The sequence below is a fragment of the Nilaparvata lugens genome, chromosome 10 (genome assembly GCF_014356525.2).
Source record: "Nilaparvata lugens isolate BPH chromosome 10, ASM1435652v1, whole genome shotgun sequence".
Lineage (NCBI taxonomy): Eukaryota > Metazoa > Arthropoda > Insecta > Hemiptera > Delphacidae > Nilaparvata > Nilaparvata lugens.
In genome coordinates, this window is record NC_052513.1 from 6,138,096 (window position 1) to 6,159,724 (window position 21,629).

At 33.4% G+C, this 21,629-nt stretch overlaps 2 protein-coding genes across 3 annotated transcripts in view; one reads left to right on the forward strand and one right to left on the reverse strand.

Moving 5' to 3' along the window:
- The window catches only part of LOC111043221 (ubiquitin-protein ligase E3B), a 30,831-nt gene extending 29,320 nt beyond the window's left edge, over positions 1 to 1,511 (reverse strand). The window contains exon 1 of the mRNA XM_022328120.2: positions 1,153 to 1,511. The gene's annotated coding sequence lies outside the window, so the exon portion shown is untranslated. The remainder of the gene's footprint in view (positions 1 to 1,152) is intronic.
- Positions 1,512 to 1,851: 340 nt separating this feature from the next.
- The window catches only part of LOC111043223 (protein spinster), an 81,547-nt gene continuing 61,769 nt past the window's right edge, over positions 1,852 to 21,629 (forward strand). For both annotated transcript variants that reach the window (XR_002605548.2, XM_022328121.2), the window contains exon 1: positions 1,852 to 2,234. Coding sequence is in view for 1 of the 2 variants with exons in the window: in XM_022328121.2 (XP_022183813.2) it covers positions 1,964 to 2,234 (271 nt within the window). In the remaining variant the exon portion in view is untranslated. The remainder of the gene's footprint in view (positions 2,235 to 21,629) is intronic.

A 21,629-nucleotide genomic window follows, 5' to 3' on the forward strand; every position in this document is an offset into this window, starting at 1 on the left:
CACTACAATAACAACAAGAAACTCACAGAATACAACACATTACAATCTATCTTTTATCTTCAAAAGCTTGATTTTGAGGTACCTACAATCCGGGGTAGAAGTTATGTGGTGCGTAGGTTATAGTAACATGAATATGATTGATTGAGTACTTTATCCATGTAGATATGTTCATTTGAGTATTTTAATGTGAGTTCATTCATGTCCTTTATTCATTTGAGTAGTATTTAATGTAAACCAGTTTTAGAATACGCGACAATACACACACTTTTACATTGATTTTCAATAATCTTTGAACATTATTACACCAAAGTAAAACTGGAAGATCCAGAATTAGAATACAAAGTAGAAAGGAAAAATAATTCTATTTTAGGTATTATCACAACTTATTTCACTAGCATGCATTTCCTAACATTATGTAATATTGTTATCCAGACGATAAAACGTTTATAGAAAGAAAAGTTCAAATATTGGAAGCATTTTACCATGATTATACATTTAATTTAAACCAATTTAGCTCACAAAATTTGATCTGTTTCCATAATTTAACTAACCCATAACCGTTATTATAAGGTTTAAATTCACCTTTTGATGACAATCATGCTACTTAATTTAAAAAGCGTAAAATGCTACATTCGAGCTTCTATGTATTGGTATGCATAACAATAAAACATGCATATTAAATTGTCTGTGGTGTAATATATGGAATTCCTGCAAGATGGTTAGCTAGATTTGGTTTCTTAAGCTGGTTTGGAATCAATAGTCAGAATTGTTTAACACAAAAAAACATATTATACCATCCTCCCATAAGTGCAATAATCCTATATTTACTCTCAAATATTGGTAAAGTTTATATTATTTAATTATATATTCATCTGAAAATTGAATGAATCATAGCATGTAAACTTTCCTGTTATTGTAATTCTAAAACGCCAACGTTTATTACAATTGACAGAACTCCACAAAGTGCGGTTTCTCCATTATTTAGTTGAGTATTAAATAGAGCTTAACTCCCACAGTTTTGTAATTGTTAGTAAGCTAATTACTTATCATAAACAAAGAACTCTTGTCAATTATTATACTCACTTGTTTTTGCTTGTACAAATATGAACAAAGAAGAGTACCTACAGTAATTGAGTAGGTATAAAAACTTACCTCAGTAATTAAATGATGACTGATACTTCATGTCAGATTGAAAACTAATACATATACAACAAATTCTAAAGATTTAACACTTTTGGAATTGCGTAGAACCTCAAATACGTATTGTTTTGGAAAACTCGTACATAGACTTGATACCCGGACAAGTGGCGGAGCTACATGCACTACACAGCTTTTAAGCAAAGTAATTCTTATGCATGGACCAAATAAAAAATAAAAGGTATTAAAAATTGCAGTTAATTCTAACGTTTAAAATTGCAGGGCGGTGGTTAGAATCTGTAAATTCAGTAGATTGTAATTTTGTCTTTGTAGGCTTTTATTCAACTTTTACTCGCAATCTCTCATCCTCACCTGTTTCACTGATATCAGCTGAGAATAATTTTCAAAAAATAATTATTTGAAATTTTTGTTTTACTACCTGTAATATGAAAATAATTTTTTGTCAATTACACGATAAAAAATTGAATTCCTTTGATTCCGTTGATATCATGTATTATATTCCATAATTCACCTGCTCAATTTGCTACTTTCTTCGGGATAAACATTCCCACACATCAAGAAAATATGATTATTTTTTATAAAATGAATCCAATTCAAATATCATGATTTTTTGAATTCTCAATTCAATAATTTACAATTGGGAGAATAAGATAAATTTTTCATTCAAGTTTTGAGGTTGGTAAACTTGCATTTGTCACGTGCTGGCTACGTCATTCGAAATGGATGCCATGGAAGGCATTCATGTTTCAGTTGCTCTCAACTTTGTGTCGTGTTTTGTCGTGCATCGTGAAGTTTTGAATTATCCATGCCAGCACAAAAGTTCGTAGATAAACATTCTTTAAAAATACTAAACATGGAGCCTTCTGGCATTCCATCTAACAATTCTCATCAACACTTAATGAACGGTGATGACGGAGACAGTGTTGACACAATAGTTCCACCGTTATCAGCTGAATCACGCGAAGGCGCCAAAGACAACAGGACGATTCGCTCTATTTCATTTCGGGAATGGATAACTGTTGCTGTTCTGTGCTATGTCAACCTTATCAACTACATGGATCGGTATACGATAGCAGGTGAGTAAATTACTTTTTACTTTTATGAAATTATATTTCTTGGTAATCAGTGATAAACCAAAACTGAAGGTGGAGAACACTCTTGAGTATCATAACAATAACAAAAATCCTGTTAAAGATTGAATGTTTACTTTATTATGATTGATTTTTCAATTGGGAAAATTATCAATTGATAAGTATTCAAGACAATCTTAGATATTGTACTCCTTGAAACCCTTAGCTTTATTATAATATGGTAAAGATCTTGTTTATAGGTTAGGATTGCAATGTCATGTTTATTCCGGTTTATCATTTGTAGAAAATGTGATTGTAATATTGATTCTTGTATTAGATGAGAAAAATAGATGTTTATATTCATTCTTTATTTGTTCTCCAGCTATTAATGTATATGTATTCAACTTTTGAAGAATTGCAATCTATCTATTTACCGGTACCGGTATTACTAAGTTGTTGAATCTTTTACAGAAAACTTATAGCTGTTCAATGAATGATTTTATAACATTGATTAATCATGTTATAAAGTTGTATGTGTAACACCCTACGAGGTTTTATTATTATGAATTCAGTCATGAAAAAAATGACGTCTCTGTTGTCATCTTGATAATATCAATTTTTTACAGAAAAATGAAATCAATACAAGAACAATCATCATCAAGAGCACACAAATTCATGAAATATTTTAATTTTAAATTTTAAAGTAAGCAAAAACAAGTAGCTAGTTTTATCTAAGATTGTTGGACATTTTGTATAGATGGGCAAAATATTCTTGCTGTTTGTTCTTTTTTCAAGATACTTTTTATTATAATTAGTAACAAAAATCTATAATGCATGCAAATCCGTTACCTGCATGAGTCATGTCATGTTAAAATTTAACTCACATAATGATTGAGCATGTTATACTAAAATAATTTTAACATTTTTATTATAGATATCGATCAAATCAATCATATAACTATCAACCATAAAATCATACCAATATTTTTGCTGTAGCAGTTGATACTGTTTTTTTCTGGAAGTATACTCATATACGTTTTAGATTTGTGTGTGTAATGGCAAGGATGATTATGATAAGAGGACCCACAGCTCAACAAGTGTGTAGCCTATTTTCAATTGAACCAAATGCTCCATGTTTGTATATTTTTATTTAGCTTACATCATTTGTAATTGAAGATAGGTGTAAAAGTGCGGTTACATTTTAGGTCTATACCTTTTTTCAAAAAACTGTCAAGGTTTGATTTCCTATTTTATTTTTTTTTGCTGAGGATAATGCCCACATGCACTTCCTTTGCCTAGGTAATAAAACGGATCATGCTGAGAGATAAGTGAATCAGCTTTAGGTGGGTTCCGAACCACCCGAAAACGATTTTTAAACTCATAAATGGTATTCAGAGAAGTTTGGCTCTTGAAGTGGCACCCTTGCAAAGAAAGTTACAGGCGCATGAAGCTTAACTTATATAATATTATCGATAGCTTATCAGCGCAATCACGAAACCAAATTGCTCCCCAAACTTTGATTTATACAAATTGGTTGCAAAGTAATAATAAATTCAAAATTATATGTATTTACTGATTATGGATTGCAGTAGTAGTGTTTATGAATAAGGGATAATTCATATCAAAAGTAATATCACGTTTTTGTATTTACTTTGCTGATTTCTGTCAGAAAGGATTCAGGAAATATGGCTTCACTTGAAATTATACCTATTATTTTTGTATTAGAGATCTCATTATGCCAAACAAGCTTCTCGTTAGAAGAAACATCTGGAAGATGAAGGGATGCATTGCCGGAAGGGGGATCAGATAAAATGGAATACAATTCCACCTCATTAGAGAAAAATAAGTTCATATAACTGGAGGCTACTTGTTCTTTATTTTTATCAGAATATAAAAGAATATTTCAAAACGGAATTATCTGAATTTCTATTAGGGGTTGTGAATATAAGACATGCATGACAGGAGAGAGATATTTGTTGAAAGGGAGAAATAAATTGCAGGCTGTGTCAACCTGTCAACCCTCCGGTATCTAGAATCTCGTAAGAAGATGAAGCTACTAAAGTTGACTGTTCTGTAGACAAGATTATCAACGTAAATCTTATTACGGCTTGCAGCAATAATACCTTAACCATTTATTCATACAAACATATCTCATTCCATTTAAGCAATCTTTTGAATTCTTGTCGAAGTACTATGTTATCAATTGATAACTTGTACTTAGTAGATTGAACATCGCAAAGCTTTGGCGAAATTGATATATCTCCGATATAAAGAGAATCTTCACCCTTGTATCTGCTCCTTAATTCGAAAAGATCAGTCATGTCATTCAATAACTTGTTTCATCTCAAAAAGGAGCATTGAACTCTTATTGAAGATGGGATCTCGTCTGGAAACCTGGAATATCATATTTTTTATCAATCCCCTTATGTTCCTCTGGAAGATACCATAACCCCATTTCTTCTCCTTTCAATCGGTCTCAAAAGATCTGCCCCAACTTCCATACCTCTATAGATGTGAGCCTTTATAAGTCTTTAGATCCGACGCATTCATGATTTCCCAAGTGTAGTAGCACGCGATTTACTTACCTTGAACCTTTATCGTCATCCTCTTTCTTCGTCCATATCCATCTTTCATACCTTCTTTCTCTACAAATCTCCCACGCAAATCAGTCACTGCTCTGAATAGACCACACTGAGCTGTCTGCTGCTCATAAATCTATTATAAAAGTCTTCAAAGGATTTGCCACAGTCGTATGATCGATTGCTTTTTTAGAAATTTACCTTAGGGCTTTAACCTGTTTCTATAGGCTGTTTAGTTGTCCCTAATGTACTTCCACCTACATGAAAATACCATAGATATAGTATCGTAGGTATAGTCTTGTTCGTGAGAAATATGCGTAGTCTAACTTAATGGTTTTATGAAAACGAAAACACCTCCTCCTTGACAGCTGTGACTTTATTCTCATTGAAAATTGAAAAATTACTTCTGATTCAACTATTATTCATGGTGCTACTCTATGAAGTTCATTAGCTTCATCGATACATTTAAATTTGTAATCAGATTATTGAGTAGAAATTACTTTATTATCTTGTCTCTAATACAATGTCCGTTCTGATAAATTTTGATGAGTTTTGCGTTTGTGAATCGAATTGAATCAAGATATTAATCAATTGTTCTGTCATAAAATAATACGGTATAGGGTGGAGACCTATTATCTATTGATTAGATAACGTATCTTCCAGTCAAGTAAGCTAGTTTTCCTCTATTGTTTTGGTTCATTTAGATAAAAGTAACTTCATCATCAATGCTTGTAAATGAACATTACCCTAACCCTTACAATATCGGACCACTTCCTTAATCTTCACTACTTTACTGTTTATCATGTAAGTTCTGTTATTAGGAACAAGTAGGCTACTTTTGACGGATGGAATTTTTAATAATTCAATTAGGTCCATGTAATTTTCTCTCCGTAATAGGAAACTGATAAAACTATAATATTATGCTTCAGCATGGGATGGAAAAGTAGAACTTATCGTTTTGTTAGGTCTGAGATAATTTTGACTCCTGCTGCACTTGGGTTTCGTCCCTTGAAATAGGCTTGAGGCACTCCCGTTCGTTGCCTGTCAAAGACGACACGCATTCCTGAGTAGATTTAACAATAGATCTTATCATCTACCTACTTGCCAATGTAGAGTACTGCAGCTCTAACTTCACTCTTAATTAAGATAAGCTCGTTTTAGTCCATCCTTTAAATTTCAACTCTGATTAGTTTTAGTGTGGTGATTATAGGCTTGGAATTGACTTCTTTTCCTTCTTTGATCTCTTAGAATACAGAATCATGCAGCTATGATCTCGGCTACAGTTTCTATTCTGGACTTTCATCAGTGAACATTTGAACAACTTCTGGTGTTAGTTAGCTTCCACTTGATGGATTATTTTGATGAGTCTCATTAATTATTTTATCAATAAAGCATGATGTGCCTTGAGATAATGAAATTCAAATTGAACCATTTGCATAAAAATATTCATGATTGATCAGTATTATTGATCTTCAAACGCTCTTATGATTAATAAATTATCAATTTATACTGAATATCATGCTATTTCAATCACTTGCATCAATCAATGAATCAATAAATCAGACTAATTTTTATCATTTTATGTAAGTTTAAAATTATTGCTCTGCAACTCTCGTTAGAATAGTAAATTCTCGTTCGGTATGAAAATTTTTGTACATCAATTTAATTATTGTGTTTTGATATTACGTATAATTTTTTATGATTCATCTTTCCCAACAAATCGCCGACTGGAAAAGTTATTACAAACTGGATTGTTCTGAATTCTTGATTTTTTCAAGTCTTCTTTTTCGCATTGTCACTTTTTATTTTTCACTTGGAACTAGACTGATCCTCATACGTTATTGTAACGTGAGATGCAATCATCGCTCATGGTGTAGGGCTAGGGACAATTCGGCATCCTCAAATATTTGCTGATCTTCTTCAGTGTAAAAGGCTTTTCTAATGGAGATGCGACAGGCTTTCATCCCCATGACACGCTCCCAAAGTTTGCTCAGTTGATCCCAACAGTGGCAAGCTGCAGGCCAATGCTGCATCAATTTTCTCATAACGTCGTTCATGATTCTTCCACAAGGTTCAGTCTGTTTCATTATAAATCTAGTTTCTATAAAAATGTATAGTCTTTGAAGTATTGAAAATAAGAACTAGCAGACTTTTTCACATTCATCTGTATAAATTTCTTGTCGCTCAAATCGTATATGACTTCAATTCAATCCAATTGTTGAATTCAATTGAATTAAAAAAAAATTGAATTGAACTTATCGAAAAATTAACATCTCATTGAGTACTACTTAAATAAGAAATACTTATTTGAGAACTATTTTGTCATTTTCTTTAGAACTCCACTGAATCTTCATCTGAATCAATCCCACTGTTCAATCCCCTACCTGTGTTTTAGTAAGTTTTTTAAATGTGTCAATCATACCCTTCTTACTAATTGAACATTCATATCTATACTCGTTACTGTGTAACTTTGCCATGAGACCATAGTTTTTCATTCTTAGAATTAATACAATCGTCGCCCTGTCATAAGGTTAATGGTCAATGTATTGAATAACCCTCAAGATGACTTAATGAATACCTATTATGTCTACTGTGTAACCAAGTCATCATTTTCAACCATTACCGCAGAATAGGTGAGTCACAATTTATTCGTAGAGTTGATTCATAGACATTGATATTCAATATTAGAAATAAGTTGGTTTCATGAGAGTTCAATGCTTGTACAGTCGTGATTGTTTTCAAATGAAAAATTATCGCTTGAAAAAGGGAGTAGATGAACATTGAACTAGAAATGTAATTCATTGACATGCGTTGAAATAACCTCCTTCCTCCCTTATTCTTATATCATAATTTTCCACAACTTTCTTCATGGATTCTTAGTTTTCTTCTTTTCATCCCTTCTTCCTCTGCCGTCCTTTTTACTCATTCTGCTCTTCTTCTAATTTTGTCGGAGTACAGTGGATGCTATTTAATTTTTATATTTTCCTAGTTCTAGATTCCTCTTTTTCAATAGATTTGTCCTATTCCTTATTCTAGCTGCACTCCTGTTCCTCGACCTCCCCAATAATCCTAATTCTGCTTCTCCTTATTACAATTTATTGTACTCAATTTGACTATGTAGATAGTATTTCCTTCATATTTTTTCCACTGATCACATTATTTGTACTTTTCTTAACCTTTTTTTATTCATCCACCACATAATCATCATCATTATTCTGATCAACTTGTTATTCTATTGATTATTCTATTTATATGAATAGTAGAATTTCTTCTAAAATAATATCTTCTATATGTACCTATGCCAGCGCACAAACCTAGGTTTTTGCTGGTATTGTCAGATTGAAAACTAGTTAGTTTTAGTTTAAGAGTCTATGTAATAATATGTAATGCAGTATGTAATGCATTGCAGTATCAGGAAGCTACTCTCCCAATAAATGAAACTCCGCTGTAGGGTAAATGTAATTTCTAATATCCTTTCAGCCTAGCTCCTTTTCAAACAGCAATGTGCTTGTATTGCATGCACGTCTCTTAAGTCATCCAATATCGTTCGGCATCTGTTTGCTCAGGGTGAGGTGTTTTCCGGACTCATCCCTCTCCCTAAAGTCTCTTTATTTTCTGCTCTTTCAAAGTTTCTTTATTTATTGTTTATTCTACTCCTTTATTCTACATCCTCATTTTCTCCTTGTTCTCCTTATCTCTAATGATCTTTTCTCTTATTTTCCTCCCTCTAATATTGCTCCTTCAACTCTCCTTACTTTTAATATTCTCTTACTCCTAAATTATAATACTCCTCATCCCTTTATCTTCCTTCCTCTAACCTCTCAACACCACCTCCCCTTCCTTTCTTCCTACTTTACAGAATCCTTCACTACCGTCTCATTCTACATCTTTTTCTCATTCTCTCTCACTATAAATCTTAATATTTTTTTCTTCCCTTCCCTTCCTGTATCACTTCTTCTTCCACTGTTTCTCCTACTTCCAATCCTACCCTTCTCTTCCTTCTTATATGTTTCCATTTTAGTTTTTTCTTTTTCAAATCTCCTCCTATTTTACCTTATACTTCTTCTCAACTCCCTCTTCTTGTTTGGCAGAGAGGACCTGGAGTCGTAACTCTATCCTTGATAAAGACAATAAATGAATCAATCTACCACTTTTTTCGTTTTTAATTTATTTACCTTCTTAGTCCTCGTTTTCTTTCATTAATTCTACTACATCTTTTCTGTTTCTACTGCTTCGATTACTTCTTCTACCACTTCCTATTCGTTTTCTTCCTTACTACTTATTACTACTTTTCATCCTACTACATTACTGATGCTACTACTTCTGCCTACTGTTTATTCTTTTCCCTTGCTCCAACATGCCTTTCGCATGAACACTTTCCCTTTCTCTCAGCACCCCAGCAACAGCTTCCCGGTCTGTTTGAACAGATCACGTGACCTGTCGCCCGCAGGGTTAGCAATCATGTCTCGGCCTCTCCACTCTCCACTGAATGGAATCATTGTCTTCTGGAAGCGAGCACAAGTCTCTTGAGCGTTTGATAGCACCAGCAGCACCCTGTTCACGTGCAGGCGTGGCTCTCAGACAAAATTGGAAAGAGCTGCTCCAAACAGAAGTGCTGCTGTCAAACAGGTTGAGTGAGAAGGACATCTAGAGGTCCAGAAGAGAATTGCTCAAGTCTTGAGAAAGTGACAACGTTTCCAATTTTTTCAGAATACTGTTTATTGGAATGTTACTTATAAATTTCTTAAAAGAGTGACAATCATGAGTTTCTTTATGATTTTTCTCCTGATGGTGATGCGCACATGAGCTTCCCATGAATCATATTCAGAGGAGTTGGCTCAAGCGGGAGTAGGAGGCGCATATCTATACACATTACATTTATAGCAACAATGCTGATGATACATATATCAATGTAGGTAAAGACAACTGATGAAATTCATCAATAGGAAAGATGAGATCTCACACAAAGTAGCCCTTGGTTTCTGAATATTATTTCGCCACAGTACGGTGACTTGTATTTAGCACAAATCGTCCATTATTTATTCAACTTCTCAACTGTTTACTACCATATAGAACACAGTGTTTGTTACTTATATTTCAATGATGTTCCCAAAGTAAAACTCTGGATGAATAGAATTTCTATTCCCAGAGCAAGAATAGAAGCAATTGAAGCCTAGTTTTTCGTTATAAGGCTACACACACACAGATTTTTGGACGTACGATTTTTTGCCGTCCTTATAAGTTTTATCAGATCAAACAGAGGCTGTCAAACAGATGATGTTTGTCAAGTTCTGTTTAATCTAGTAGAATTCATAAGGATGGCAAAAAATCGATGTGTGTGTAACTGGCTTTACTTATTCAGTGATGGATATGGATTACCATTGTCAAAACGACACTAATTAGTATCATTGTTTACCACATTAATAGAACGATTCATATTGAAATGAAAATGTTGTATATAACCGCAATCTTTGAAGAGTTCATCTACCCGTTTGGAGATAATGCAACAGAATCCTTGATTAGTTCTGATTAGAATGCGGGCTGCAACTTCAAAGAGAAGACCAACGTGACGATTCAAGAAATTCATAGATTACTGATCAGTGTGAAGCATCACATCAGGATCCGAGGAACTCACGATCCGGAGTCCAGTTTCTTGACGATTGATGAAACCAGCTCAACCTGTTCATTTCCTGTGCAATCGAACAGCTGAATGAATGGAAGGAATGCGTTTGTCGGTCCTTATTCATGGTTGATTTCAACCCACCTAGCACGTAGCTATCATTGTCTGGTGCCAAGCAGAAAATTTCGCTGCAACCATCCATTCAAGTGCTGGATTCCCTCCCTCCCATCCGGCGCGAAAACTGCGATCATCTCATTCATCTTCACTATGTGGTGTTTGGAGGTGGGGTCCTTAGAGATCACTCTCTTTTCATTCGTCCTCTTTTCTCCTTCTTTAATCTCTTTCATCCCTCTCCCTTATGTTTGATTTGGCGGCCACCCCACGAAATACTTCGCTCATCGGTGTCTATTGTTGCTTCCTTTTATCACCCTCTTTGTCTTCCCTGTATTGCTTCCGCATTTGCAATTGACTTCTTTTTGTACTAAGTTCAATAATTGTCCTACAGCCTTTGCCAGTCTGCATGAGACACTGGTGTATTCTGAAATGTACCTTCAAAATCTTGATTTGCCATGATTTATTTTTTTTATTGGTTTTGAAATATTTTTGACGACACTACAGTCTAATTTTTGAATATTACATATTAAATACTAGTACTCACGTGGAGTATTAACTTGCAGTTCGTCATGGATAGTAAAATAGGTGAGTTTATATTTATGACGTGTATTTTTAGTTTGGAGAGAGCCACATACGGTGGAAGCTTGGAAAGAGTTGATTTTTCATTTCCTCTGAATGTATGGCATGCTTAGTTTTGAAGTTTGCTTAAAATTCAATGTTGAATGTTGCACCTCATTTAAAACCTATTAGTCATCTTTAGACTATGAAATTAGTCATTTCTAAACATGAATCGTCTTTTTTCTATTGGAGTTATTATTACCCTTGTCAAAAATACACGTATAACTTAAAGTCGAAAAAATAGGAGTTCTCCCTGTACTAATGATGTTTTTAGGAGTTTTCATTTTATCTTATTTTAACAACGAAGTTATAACCAGCAAATCTCTCACATTATTGACAAATCTTGATACAGTACAATTACAGCATCTATTTAATTTTGATACAGATACAGTACAGTACAATTTTGAGATTAATCTTGTCGTATAATCGTTTCTATTATTTATATAGTATAAAATGAAATAAGAAATGCAAATTAATGAGTTGAACTCTTTCCTTTCTTAACGTATATATCCTATAAGTTAGGATACACTATACTTGAACAAAAATTCATGTTACTCTCCTTACTTTTCTCCATCTGTGAATAATTCTGCATACAATAACTCAGTAGAAAATAGTGAGTGCTTTATCGCTTTCGCATGGCTCATTGATTGCTATTTCCACTCACACTTTCATCTTCGAACATGCTCTCTCCACGTTACTGTTATCTTGATGTGTCTTCTGTAGGTAGTACCAGTCAACTACTTAAATGCCTGTGAACAGGTGAAAGGAAAATGGTCATAACTGAACAGATTATTATTTATTAGACGTAGTCGTGCAGTATATTTGCTAACTGCTTGACTGTTATAATTATATTTCCATATTTCTACTTTTCAACTGTCGTTCATGTCAGTTCTCTGTTCGAAATATTTTCTTCTGTCTGAAAATAAATGATAAATTTGGAGTTATATTAGCTAGTTTTCAAGACGAAAGTTTTTGAACAAAACTGAAAGTTATCAAAGCTCAGAAAAGTATTTAATGATGAGCTCTATTGTTCAATATACTGTAGGTAACTATTATATATATCTTTTGAATATTTTATTCCTATAAAAAATGATATACCTATTTTATATTTTTGAGTACCAATTCAAATTTCTGTAACTATTTAGGATCGTTCTATAAGTTGATCTTATTCGTAAAATTATTTGAAAATGTGTTCAATATTCAATGAGTACTTGCAGAATTTTCACACGACTTGGTACTTCGTTATTCTGGTACGTTCACTTATTTTGTTGAATACTGATTCAGTAGCAATTTATTTAAATCAACTACACAGTCTTTGAGAAGGTCATGAGAACTCCTACTCTTACTGCAAGCAGTACTGCGTTGCAATGTATTTGGAATTCACTACACGTTCATCATTATTGGCTTCCAGACGTTGACGATATTCAATGACATTGGACAGAGGTTGAGAATGGCTCAGTAGAGTCATTTGTCACTGACTTGTATCCGTTTATTCCATACTTTGACTTGGGACTTGGGCTTCCCTTTGGCAGGCAGATAGGTGTAACACTAGTCAACGAGTAGCTCTATTTTAGGATGCTCCTTTTAAGATTCTACTGTACACCTCTGAAATTTCGTATTTTAGTTCCGTCACTTCCCACTATGACAGATTCAGCGCTGGAGAGAGTTCGTTTGGAGGAGTAAAGACATATTGGAAGTCTAGAAGTGTCTCCCCCACCAATTGACCATTGCTACAAGTGAGCAACAAAAAGGAGGGAGAAAGAAATGACAAAAACCTCTGTCTCCATTCATGATTTCTGGTTCTGGAACAATGAGTCACGTTCCAACCAAGACACGACAAAGTATATTTGGCTACTACGTTATTGAATGCTAGAAAAGGGACAAAGCTATTCTCATGAGTGCTGCTCGTATCTTGAAATGCAACATTCCAACCTATTTCACACCAATTTGAACAAAATCATTGTTAGATTCTCTATTATATCAGTAGGCCTATAACTGTTATACAGTATGTATAAATCTGTTATACAAAAATAATTATTTATATTGATGACTCTTGGCCTTGTAAATGAGCGAGTAACGAAAAATCTTTCATAACAGGCATTTGTAAATTTAAAAATAAGAATAAAATTTATTTCCGTAAAATAATACATTGAAAAAATTATTAGTTTTGTAATCTACAATCAATTGTACAATCAAGTCAAATCTAAATCGAATTTTTAGCATTATAGCAATATACATAGGCTACAGTTTACAATAAATCAAACTTGCATTAACAATAAATCAATAATAAATAAATATAAAAATAAAATGAAATAATTGGAAATAACCCATAGGTTAAAGAACCTGTTTGGGAAGAATGAAATTGTTCTTTTGAACAAGATGATTACAGTATGGAAAAGATTAGAACAAAAAAGATTATAGTAATGGATAAATAAATAAAATTGAAAATATATAAATAAAATAAATAGAAAAAAGAATAAAAATAACAGTTAAACATTTTCTTGGAACATTAAAGCCTCTAGAAGTGCTGCATTCACCAGCTATTTTTTAATCAATTTAGACGGATTTGTTGGAAAAATTGTGTAGCTTCAAGTAAACATGCTAGATAATGTAAATTAGTTTTATAGAATAGGATTAATTATTAATTTACATTGATAAACTACAATAAGTCAGAAGATAATTGAATTATATCCTAAAGGTAGTCAGCCCAGGAATTCAATATCACATAAATATACACTATACTGTTACTAGAACTACTATTACACTAGAAACTGAAGCTACTATTATACCCTACAACTTCAAATTTATCAATATCAGAAGAAAACTTTTCTTTGTGAGTTTTCTCAAACACAAAATGTGTGCGAGAAGTACAAACTCATTACTTGTTTTAAAATGGAGAAATTAATCTAAAAAAGTATTATAAATAATAAAAAAATAATATAAAAGAAGTAATTGAAAATATATTTCTATGTATTTTAAATATATATTTCAGCGGAAGTTGAGACAGATAAGACGATAAAATATTTTGATGGTCTTCAAACAATATTACGTGAATTTTGAGAAATAATAAGCCTTACTTCTTCTTGTTCTCCTTCTTATGGTTCTCCTTCTTCACCTTCTCCTCTTTCTTCTCCTATTCCTCCTTCTTCACCTTCTCCTCCTTCTTTTTAATCTTTTTCTCATTCCTCCTTCACCTTCTCCTCCTTGTTTTCCCCTTATTCTTCTTCTCCCTCTTTTCCATCCACTTCTCCTCACTCTTTCCGTTCTAAATCTTCTCATTCTCCTCCTCGCTCTCACTCGTTTCTTTCTCTTTTTCTCTCTGCACAAATGCCCTTACCGGTGCAATGAACAATGAAAAATGACTTTGTTAAAAATGAAAATATTGAAATTTTGCAAAATTGAAGACACAAATATAGAATTGAACACAAACCATAACTACTACTATAAAAGGAGAAAAGGAAGAATAGTTATGTTTGTATAATTGATTGTGTTTGAGGAGATGTTGTGGTATTTCTCCATAATGGAAAATAAAAACAAATATTGTCACATATCACTTATTTATTATTAAAACTTACATTAAAGTAATGTAAGCCTAGGCCATTATGAAACCTAGGTACATTACTTTAATGTAAGTTTACTTTAATAAAGTATTACTTTAATAATACTTTAATGTAAGTTTTAATAATAAATGAGTGGTATGTGACAATATTTGTTTTTATTTTCCAGTTATGTTTGTGTCATCATTATTTCTTCTTACGTGCTTCTTGCGCCTCAATAATCCAATCTGGATTTCGAATTGGCATTGAACGCGTGTGTCGAGGATCAACAAGTTCCGGCAACACACAGTCCATATAAAATTTTTTCACTTGTTCAAGAATCTTCGAACTCCAGAACTGCTCATCTTTGTATACAGTAACAACTTCTGTCCCCTTTGGCGACCATATACAAAATAAGCAGTACTGACGTTTCGTAATGTGGAGTTGTCCCTGTATTTGATAGTAGTAGTTATGGTTTGTGTTCAATTCGATATTTGTATCTTCAATTTTGCAAAATTTCAATATTTTCAACTTTGCTGCTTCCCTTGGGAGTAGGTCCTTTATTGTCTGAGGGCATTTGACCTCCACAATACCATGCCCATCTTCTAATAATCCATCCGGTGATGCTGCCAGAAATGGAAAATCGGCATCAATGAATAGCCCACATTTCAAAATTTTTTGTCCAGCTATCTCACTAACTTTTTTTAGAGCAGCCTCCTCGTTCATCCTCCCATACTCCATTGCTGAACAATTTTTACCGCCCCCATACAATAGTTCGTGAACTACATTTTCACATCCGGTATTTGGCCTTCTCTTGCTTATTCGTCCAAAATTTGATGCAGTAATCCTTTTCCGTCTCTCTTCAAGCCATTCAGCGGAGTGATGCTGCAGGACAGTCCTCCTTTCCAACTGGTGACTGCTCTCTTCTGATAACACCAGTGAGGCTAAAAACCTATTTTTCTCAATGACAAGTTCTTTTTCACATAATTCGAAGTCAATAGGAATAGAATAGAAAAAGTATTATTCACTAACAAGGATTGTCTAGAATAAACAAGGCAAAACGTTTCTATAAATGAAAACCCATAGTAACTTATCACAAATGACTGGATGAACTGTCACTGTCACGTTTCAACGAACTAATAAGTCACACATGGCATGGATATGGCAAAAGCTAGCTGGAATTGAGAGACAGAGAGAGTGTAACAGACTTCTCATCTATTCCCCTCCCATTCCCACTCTTTCTTGTGGTCATTCATTCAATTCATTCATTGATACACTGCTGGGCAGTCTTAGTATGTAAGTAGTAGGTGGTGGGGGTTACGTTTCAACAGTAGAGCTCTCTGGAGAATAACCCTCGAACTAGGTTGGCAATGTAACGGTTCATTTTTGGTTCAAATTTGCAATTTAACGACTCAGTTATTGCAAAACTATTAGGAATTTGAACAAAATTCAAACGGATTTAGATTTGTGTTGTTATTCTAAAGGTCACTGTATTTTCAAATTCGTTTCTCGATGCTTCTTTTCCAAAATAGCAAATTCATGTTTAAATAGCTAAAATAAGAAAAACTTGAAGAAATAATGAAATTATGAAAAGCGTATGCTCTCTGTAAAAGCATATAGTTGAGTCCTACGAACTTTCAAGGAAATAGTTCAATCCATTCTTGAGGTATGAGTGTAAGCAATATGCTTACTTTTCAGCTTGTTAGGTGGGTGTGCAGTAGAATCTTAAGATGCCCTCCCCTGAATGCCCTGCTCTGTTGCAAGGATCATTACAAGGATAGTGAAACAAATCTTTAAGGATCTCTATGCTTTTTAATGGTAGCACTACTATTTACAATGTGGTATCATTTCAAGAGTGGTAAATATAATCTACAAGGATTTATACTGTACTTTTGTAAATGCAGGGCTAACATCTTGAATGTTGTAACTAGAGGACTGGTTTTTTGTAGATCCTATATGCAAGAGCTGTGATTTTCTAATAGAAGGAATTTTAATGGTAGGGCTTGTGATGTGTTAATGATAGTGATTAGGAGTACGATGAAATTGTATTGCGGTTAAAAATTATAGGTTTGAGCTGGTGATTTCTCAAGTAGGGATTGACTGTTGAATCCAATTATGGCGTTTCATTAAATTTTTCAAGATGTAACATTTTCAAAATATTGTTTTTCAATTATTTAATTTGTTTTCTATTAGAAAATTGTTTTCTATATATCTTAAGATTCTTAGTTATTAAGAAACTTATTCGTGTACAGAGTACGGTACATCGAATAAATTCATAATCACATTTTAATTACTTACAGTATATCATACATGTGTTGTATCCATTTTGAAGTTTTATTTCTATACATTATTCATAAGTTTGAAGATCGATTCTATATAATTCAATGTTGAAAAAATTGTTTTGTATCGAAACCATAATTCGATCGTAATTCATACATAGTATCTCCATCAATAATATTACTGTATTCTTCTAATAATTCTTATGATTGAGAGAACTACGAGTAGCGCTCTTACATGAATGAATTATATCTCCCTTGTAAGAGCAATGACCTTTTCAAACTATGAGATTATTTCATAGTACCTACAACATTTTTGCAAAAATAATTGCTGTAGAATAGTGGATTTAGTGATGATTAGAACTAATAACTGGGTATCTTGAAGTGTAGCATGTCTATCACTTATAATACTTGAACTTCCCAATTAGAAGCAGTAACAAAATGGCAAAAGTAAGCGTAGACGTAATTGGTGAGTTTTAATTTGTTTCTATTCTAAAGAGTTATCATAAACATGCCACGGTAGCTTCATACCTGACTTGAAACAGAGTTAAAAAGGTAAATAGTTCTTGCAGAGTTAAAAAGGTAAATATTGAGTTGACAAGAAATCCGGTAGATTGAGGTGGTTCTGAGATTCATATTAACAAAATTATTGTTTCCCAGAGAATATGCTCAAGAGAGTTTAATTACTAAATTCAACTATTGTTCGATTTGCTAACTCACCTTGACGGTATATAATTTTGTTCATTGATTGAGTAATTTTATGGATTGCCATTAAACTTGATAAGATGTGATTCAATTCAAATCAAGATAATAAAAATCTATATACTGTAGAATTATCATCAGATATAAAAAGATTCCTTGAGTTTCTCTGTACACGTTTTTTTTTCAATTTCACTTTCCATTATTTGCCCTTGATTAACCATTCTACTACAGAGCATAAAAATTCTAAAAGAGCTGCTCTTGAAAAAGAATTGATCACTCATTTCAAGTCATTCGGTTGCAATATTGCGTTGCATGGCTTTCTTATTAGTGAATGATTCATCCTTACTGATTTCATAATTGCATGATTGAACTTTTTGTAATTGAAGCACCCTTGTTTTATTGTCTCATATTAGATTCAATCACTAGCAATTTCAAGTTGAATAATCAAACGGAATTATCAATTAGAATACTCCCCTTCAATTTTAAATTGCTAAATTAAAACTTGATTTTCCATGTAATATATAGGATTGTCGGTGTGTGTTTTTATGGAATTGAAAACACAAGTGGTACAGAAACCAAAATTTTCGTAGAATCGATTATATTCTAGCAACCACACAATAGGATTGGATAACTTTTCCCTTCTATTGAGCAGAGCATTGCGAAACTTCGCAGAGCTATAGATTCTAACTTGTTGAGCCCTGGAAAGCACTAACCATTCCAAAAGCTAAAGATTATGAATATTTCGATAATGTGGGCCTGAACGGGAACCACCTGCTACCACCTTTTATCAACACATGTGTCTTATAGCTTTCTTGCAGTTGGATTTGGGATGAATCTGGAATAATAAGGGTCTTATAGCTTAGATTTGGGATAACTTTGGAACAATAAGAGCCACCCAAGAGTCATCTTTACCGTACAAAACGGAGGCCGTTCACTGTCGTTAGGTTTTACTGTTATCACTGAGCTCAGGTCGTTGGGGAGAAGTGCAAGACTGCGACAGTCGAGGCTATTTTCGCTCGCAGTCACGCTTTGAAGACGATGTCTGAGCCTACTTATAGATGAGCAAGAAGAAACATATGAAAGGAAAGGAGTGGGAGATATGCAGTTGCAGAAGGTAGAAAGTAGAAAAGATAGAAAGAAGAAGTAGATGAAGAAGAGAAAGATAGAATAAGTAGACGAAGAGGAAGAAATAAAAAATAGAAGAGAAGAAAGGAAGAAAAAGTAGACGAAGAGAAAGAAAAGTGGAAGTAGTTGAAATTCAGAGAAGGTAAGATATGTAAGGACGGTAGATTAGAATAGAATGATTGCCTTTTGATTATACCTAGGAGGGCGAAGTTAGGGCGCAGTCGGCCCTCTCTTACACTTACATTAGGTAGTCTATGTAGAGGAGGACAAGGATGAGTAGTAGTAGTAGTAGTAGTAGTAGTAGAAGTGGAAAAGAAAGAAAAATTAGAATGAAGAAGGAAAATGAGAAAGTAGAAGAGCAGATTGTAGGTGGAATGAAGAAAGAGAAGATCGGAAATAAGGGGGAGAAGAAGAAATGAAGGAGGGGAGAAAAATGAATGAATGAGAGGAGAAAATGAGTAGAGGAGTAGGAAATGAAGAAATGATCGAGTTAGAAGAGAGAAGGAAATGAATTGAAAAGAAGGAAGACAAGAACCGAAGATAGTGAAGAGACTACATTTAGAAAAAAATGAAGGAATAAAATGAAGGAGTGGAACATTGTAGAGAAGTATAGGAAAAAAGGTAAGGGTGAGTAGAAAAAGAAAGAGTTTCATAAGAGTGAGTGAAAGAAAAAAGTGAAAGGAGAGTGAAGTGGAAGTTGGAAGAGAGTGCAGTTGGAACAGTCTGGTAGCGATTTGAGCGTCTCAAAGTGCGCTCGTCGATTAGTTAGGGATTGCATGGCGTGGAACGTTACGATCTGCTGAGCACAGAAAAGAAAGAGATAAAACACCCAGGAATAGAGAAGCTAGACAAGGAGGAAAGATGAGGGTAAAGTAGGCGTTCTTTTTATAATGTCATATTACGCTCCTTTTTTGACTGGCTGTTGACTCCTAATGAGGATGGGGCTTTGAATAGATCCGGGAGTCTACAAATTGAGGCAATATTAAGCTATTATTAGGGCTGTTATTTGATTAAAGTTGAGATATCTTGTAATACTTCTGAGATTCTTTGGCTATTTCATTAGTTCATTGGCTTTTTACCAAAATTAACTCAATGTTTTGACCAATAATTGTTTGTAAAAGTTTCTTAACAATCAATTCGTGACAATGATTTTTATGTATAGAAATCTCTCTTTCAGGAAACTGTATTTCAGAAATTTACTTGACCAAGAAATACAATTTCTATGGTTGTCGAATTTCATAAATAAACAGCTCCATCAGAAGTCTTTAAATCTCTTCTAGTTTTTCCAAAGTACAAAGTAATGATTTTGAAGCGTTCTATACATGAGAGGTGACACTCAAACACTTACCTCTTATTCTACCTCTTACCACTTACCTCTTACCTCTTATTCTATACGAAATACCTCTATATGTGAAATACCTCTTATTCTATAAGCTCCTGCTCTTTTATCTATCATACAGTTCTGCATTACACATCGATCTGTTAATAATTCAGTCGGCATAGGATACTATGTTTTTTTTCACATACTATTACTGTATAACAAACAACATCTAACAAATTAATATTTACTTGCCAACTTTCAGCAATAGGTCTGCAATAATACCCTGTTAAAGTTACATTACAACATTTCAATTTCAATTCAGTTGACACTTCATGAAAAACAAAAGCAATGATGTGAAATAATTTTACGGTACGCAGTTGCATATCGTACCAGAGAATAACAAAGTGAGTAAACATACCATGTGAACAATAATGGAAACAACCACATGTTGCACATGCTCCTTTTTAGGAATGCTGTACATGACATGGATTATTATTTCACCGCGAGGTTGTGGACTCCACAGAAATAATAAAAGGTCTGTTACTGGGAGTGCTGTATTGCAAATGACGTGTTTTGCTATCCAAAGGGTTTCCACTCGGCCAGCGAATATATTTTACCAACAATGTATTCTGCAACATTTTTCCCAATTTTCTGAAACATCTACTCGTTGTTGAACGGAAAATTGCTGTTTTATTTGAACAATATCTCTATTTATTGAGAGAATTCCTACCACAAAATCAATCTACAATGTACCTTTGCATGAAAACTAATATTTTGATCTCAGTGTAGATCTCATGTGTTTGACGTATAATGATAGAATAATGGAAGAAATCATATCTTACTCTTTATTATTATTTCATATGAATTACCTCTTATTTTAAATTTTCTCCCGATCAATAATATTGATATTCGCAAAAATAGCATACTACTCTGTTATGGTTAAGAATTGTATAACTTCAGTCTAATCCACACAATCCATCACAGATAATATTTAACTGCGTCTTGATGTTACGTTAAGATCTCTTGATTCATACATAGAATCTTTCAAGAATGTGGGTTACATTATCTAATATTGTAATCAGTTTGCGTAATAGTAAGAAACGAGTAGTGCAATGATTACAGACATGACAAATTGGCAAATTGAATATTGGTCATTGTCATGCACTCATATTTCCAAATAATGTTCACTATGAAAACAGCAAATTCATCACGATTAATGACCGACTATGGCTCGATATATTTTGCAAGAAATCAGTTATATAGTTAGTTCATGGCTGAAAATAGAACAATCATCGCCTTGCATAAATTACGATGTCGTTTGCCCACGCACCGATTAGGTGAAATCCAGCTTTTGTTTACCTCTAATTAGCTTTTCAAGCAGAATATCGCTGGCACTAACGATTCATTAATTAGGATATTGTAACCAAACAGGTGTGAAGAATAGTGCCAATCAGCCATAGCCTTCATCCTTTTCAGTTATATTTGATAGATGGATTCATCTAGGAATGAA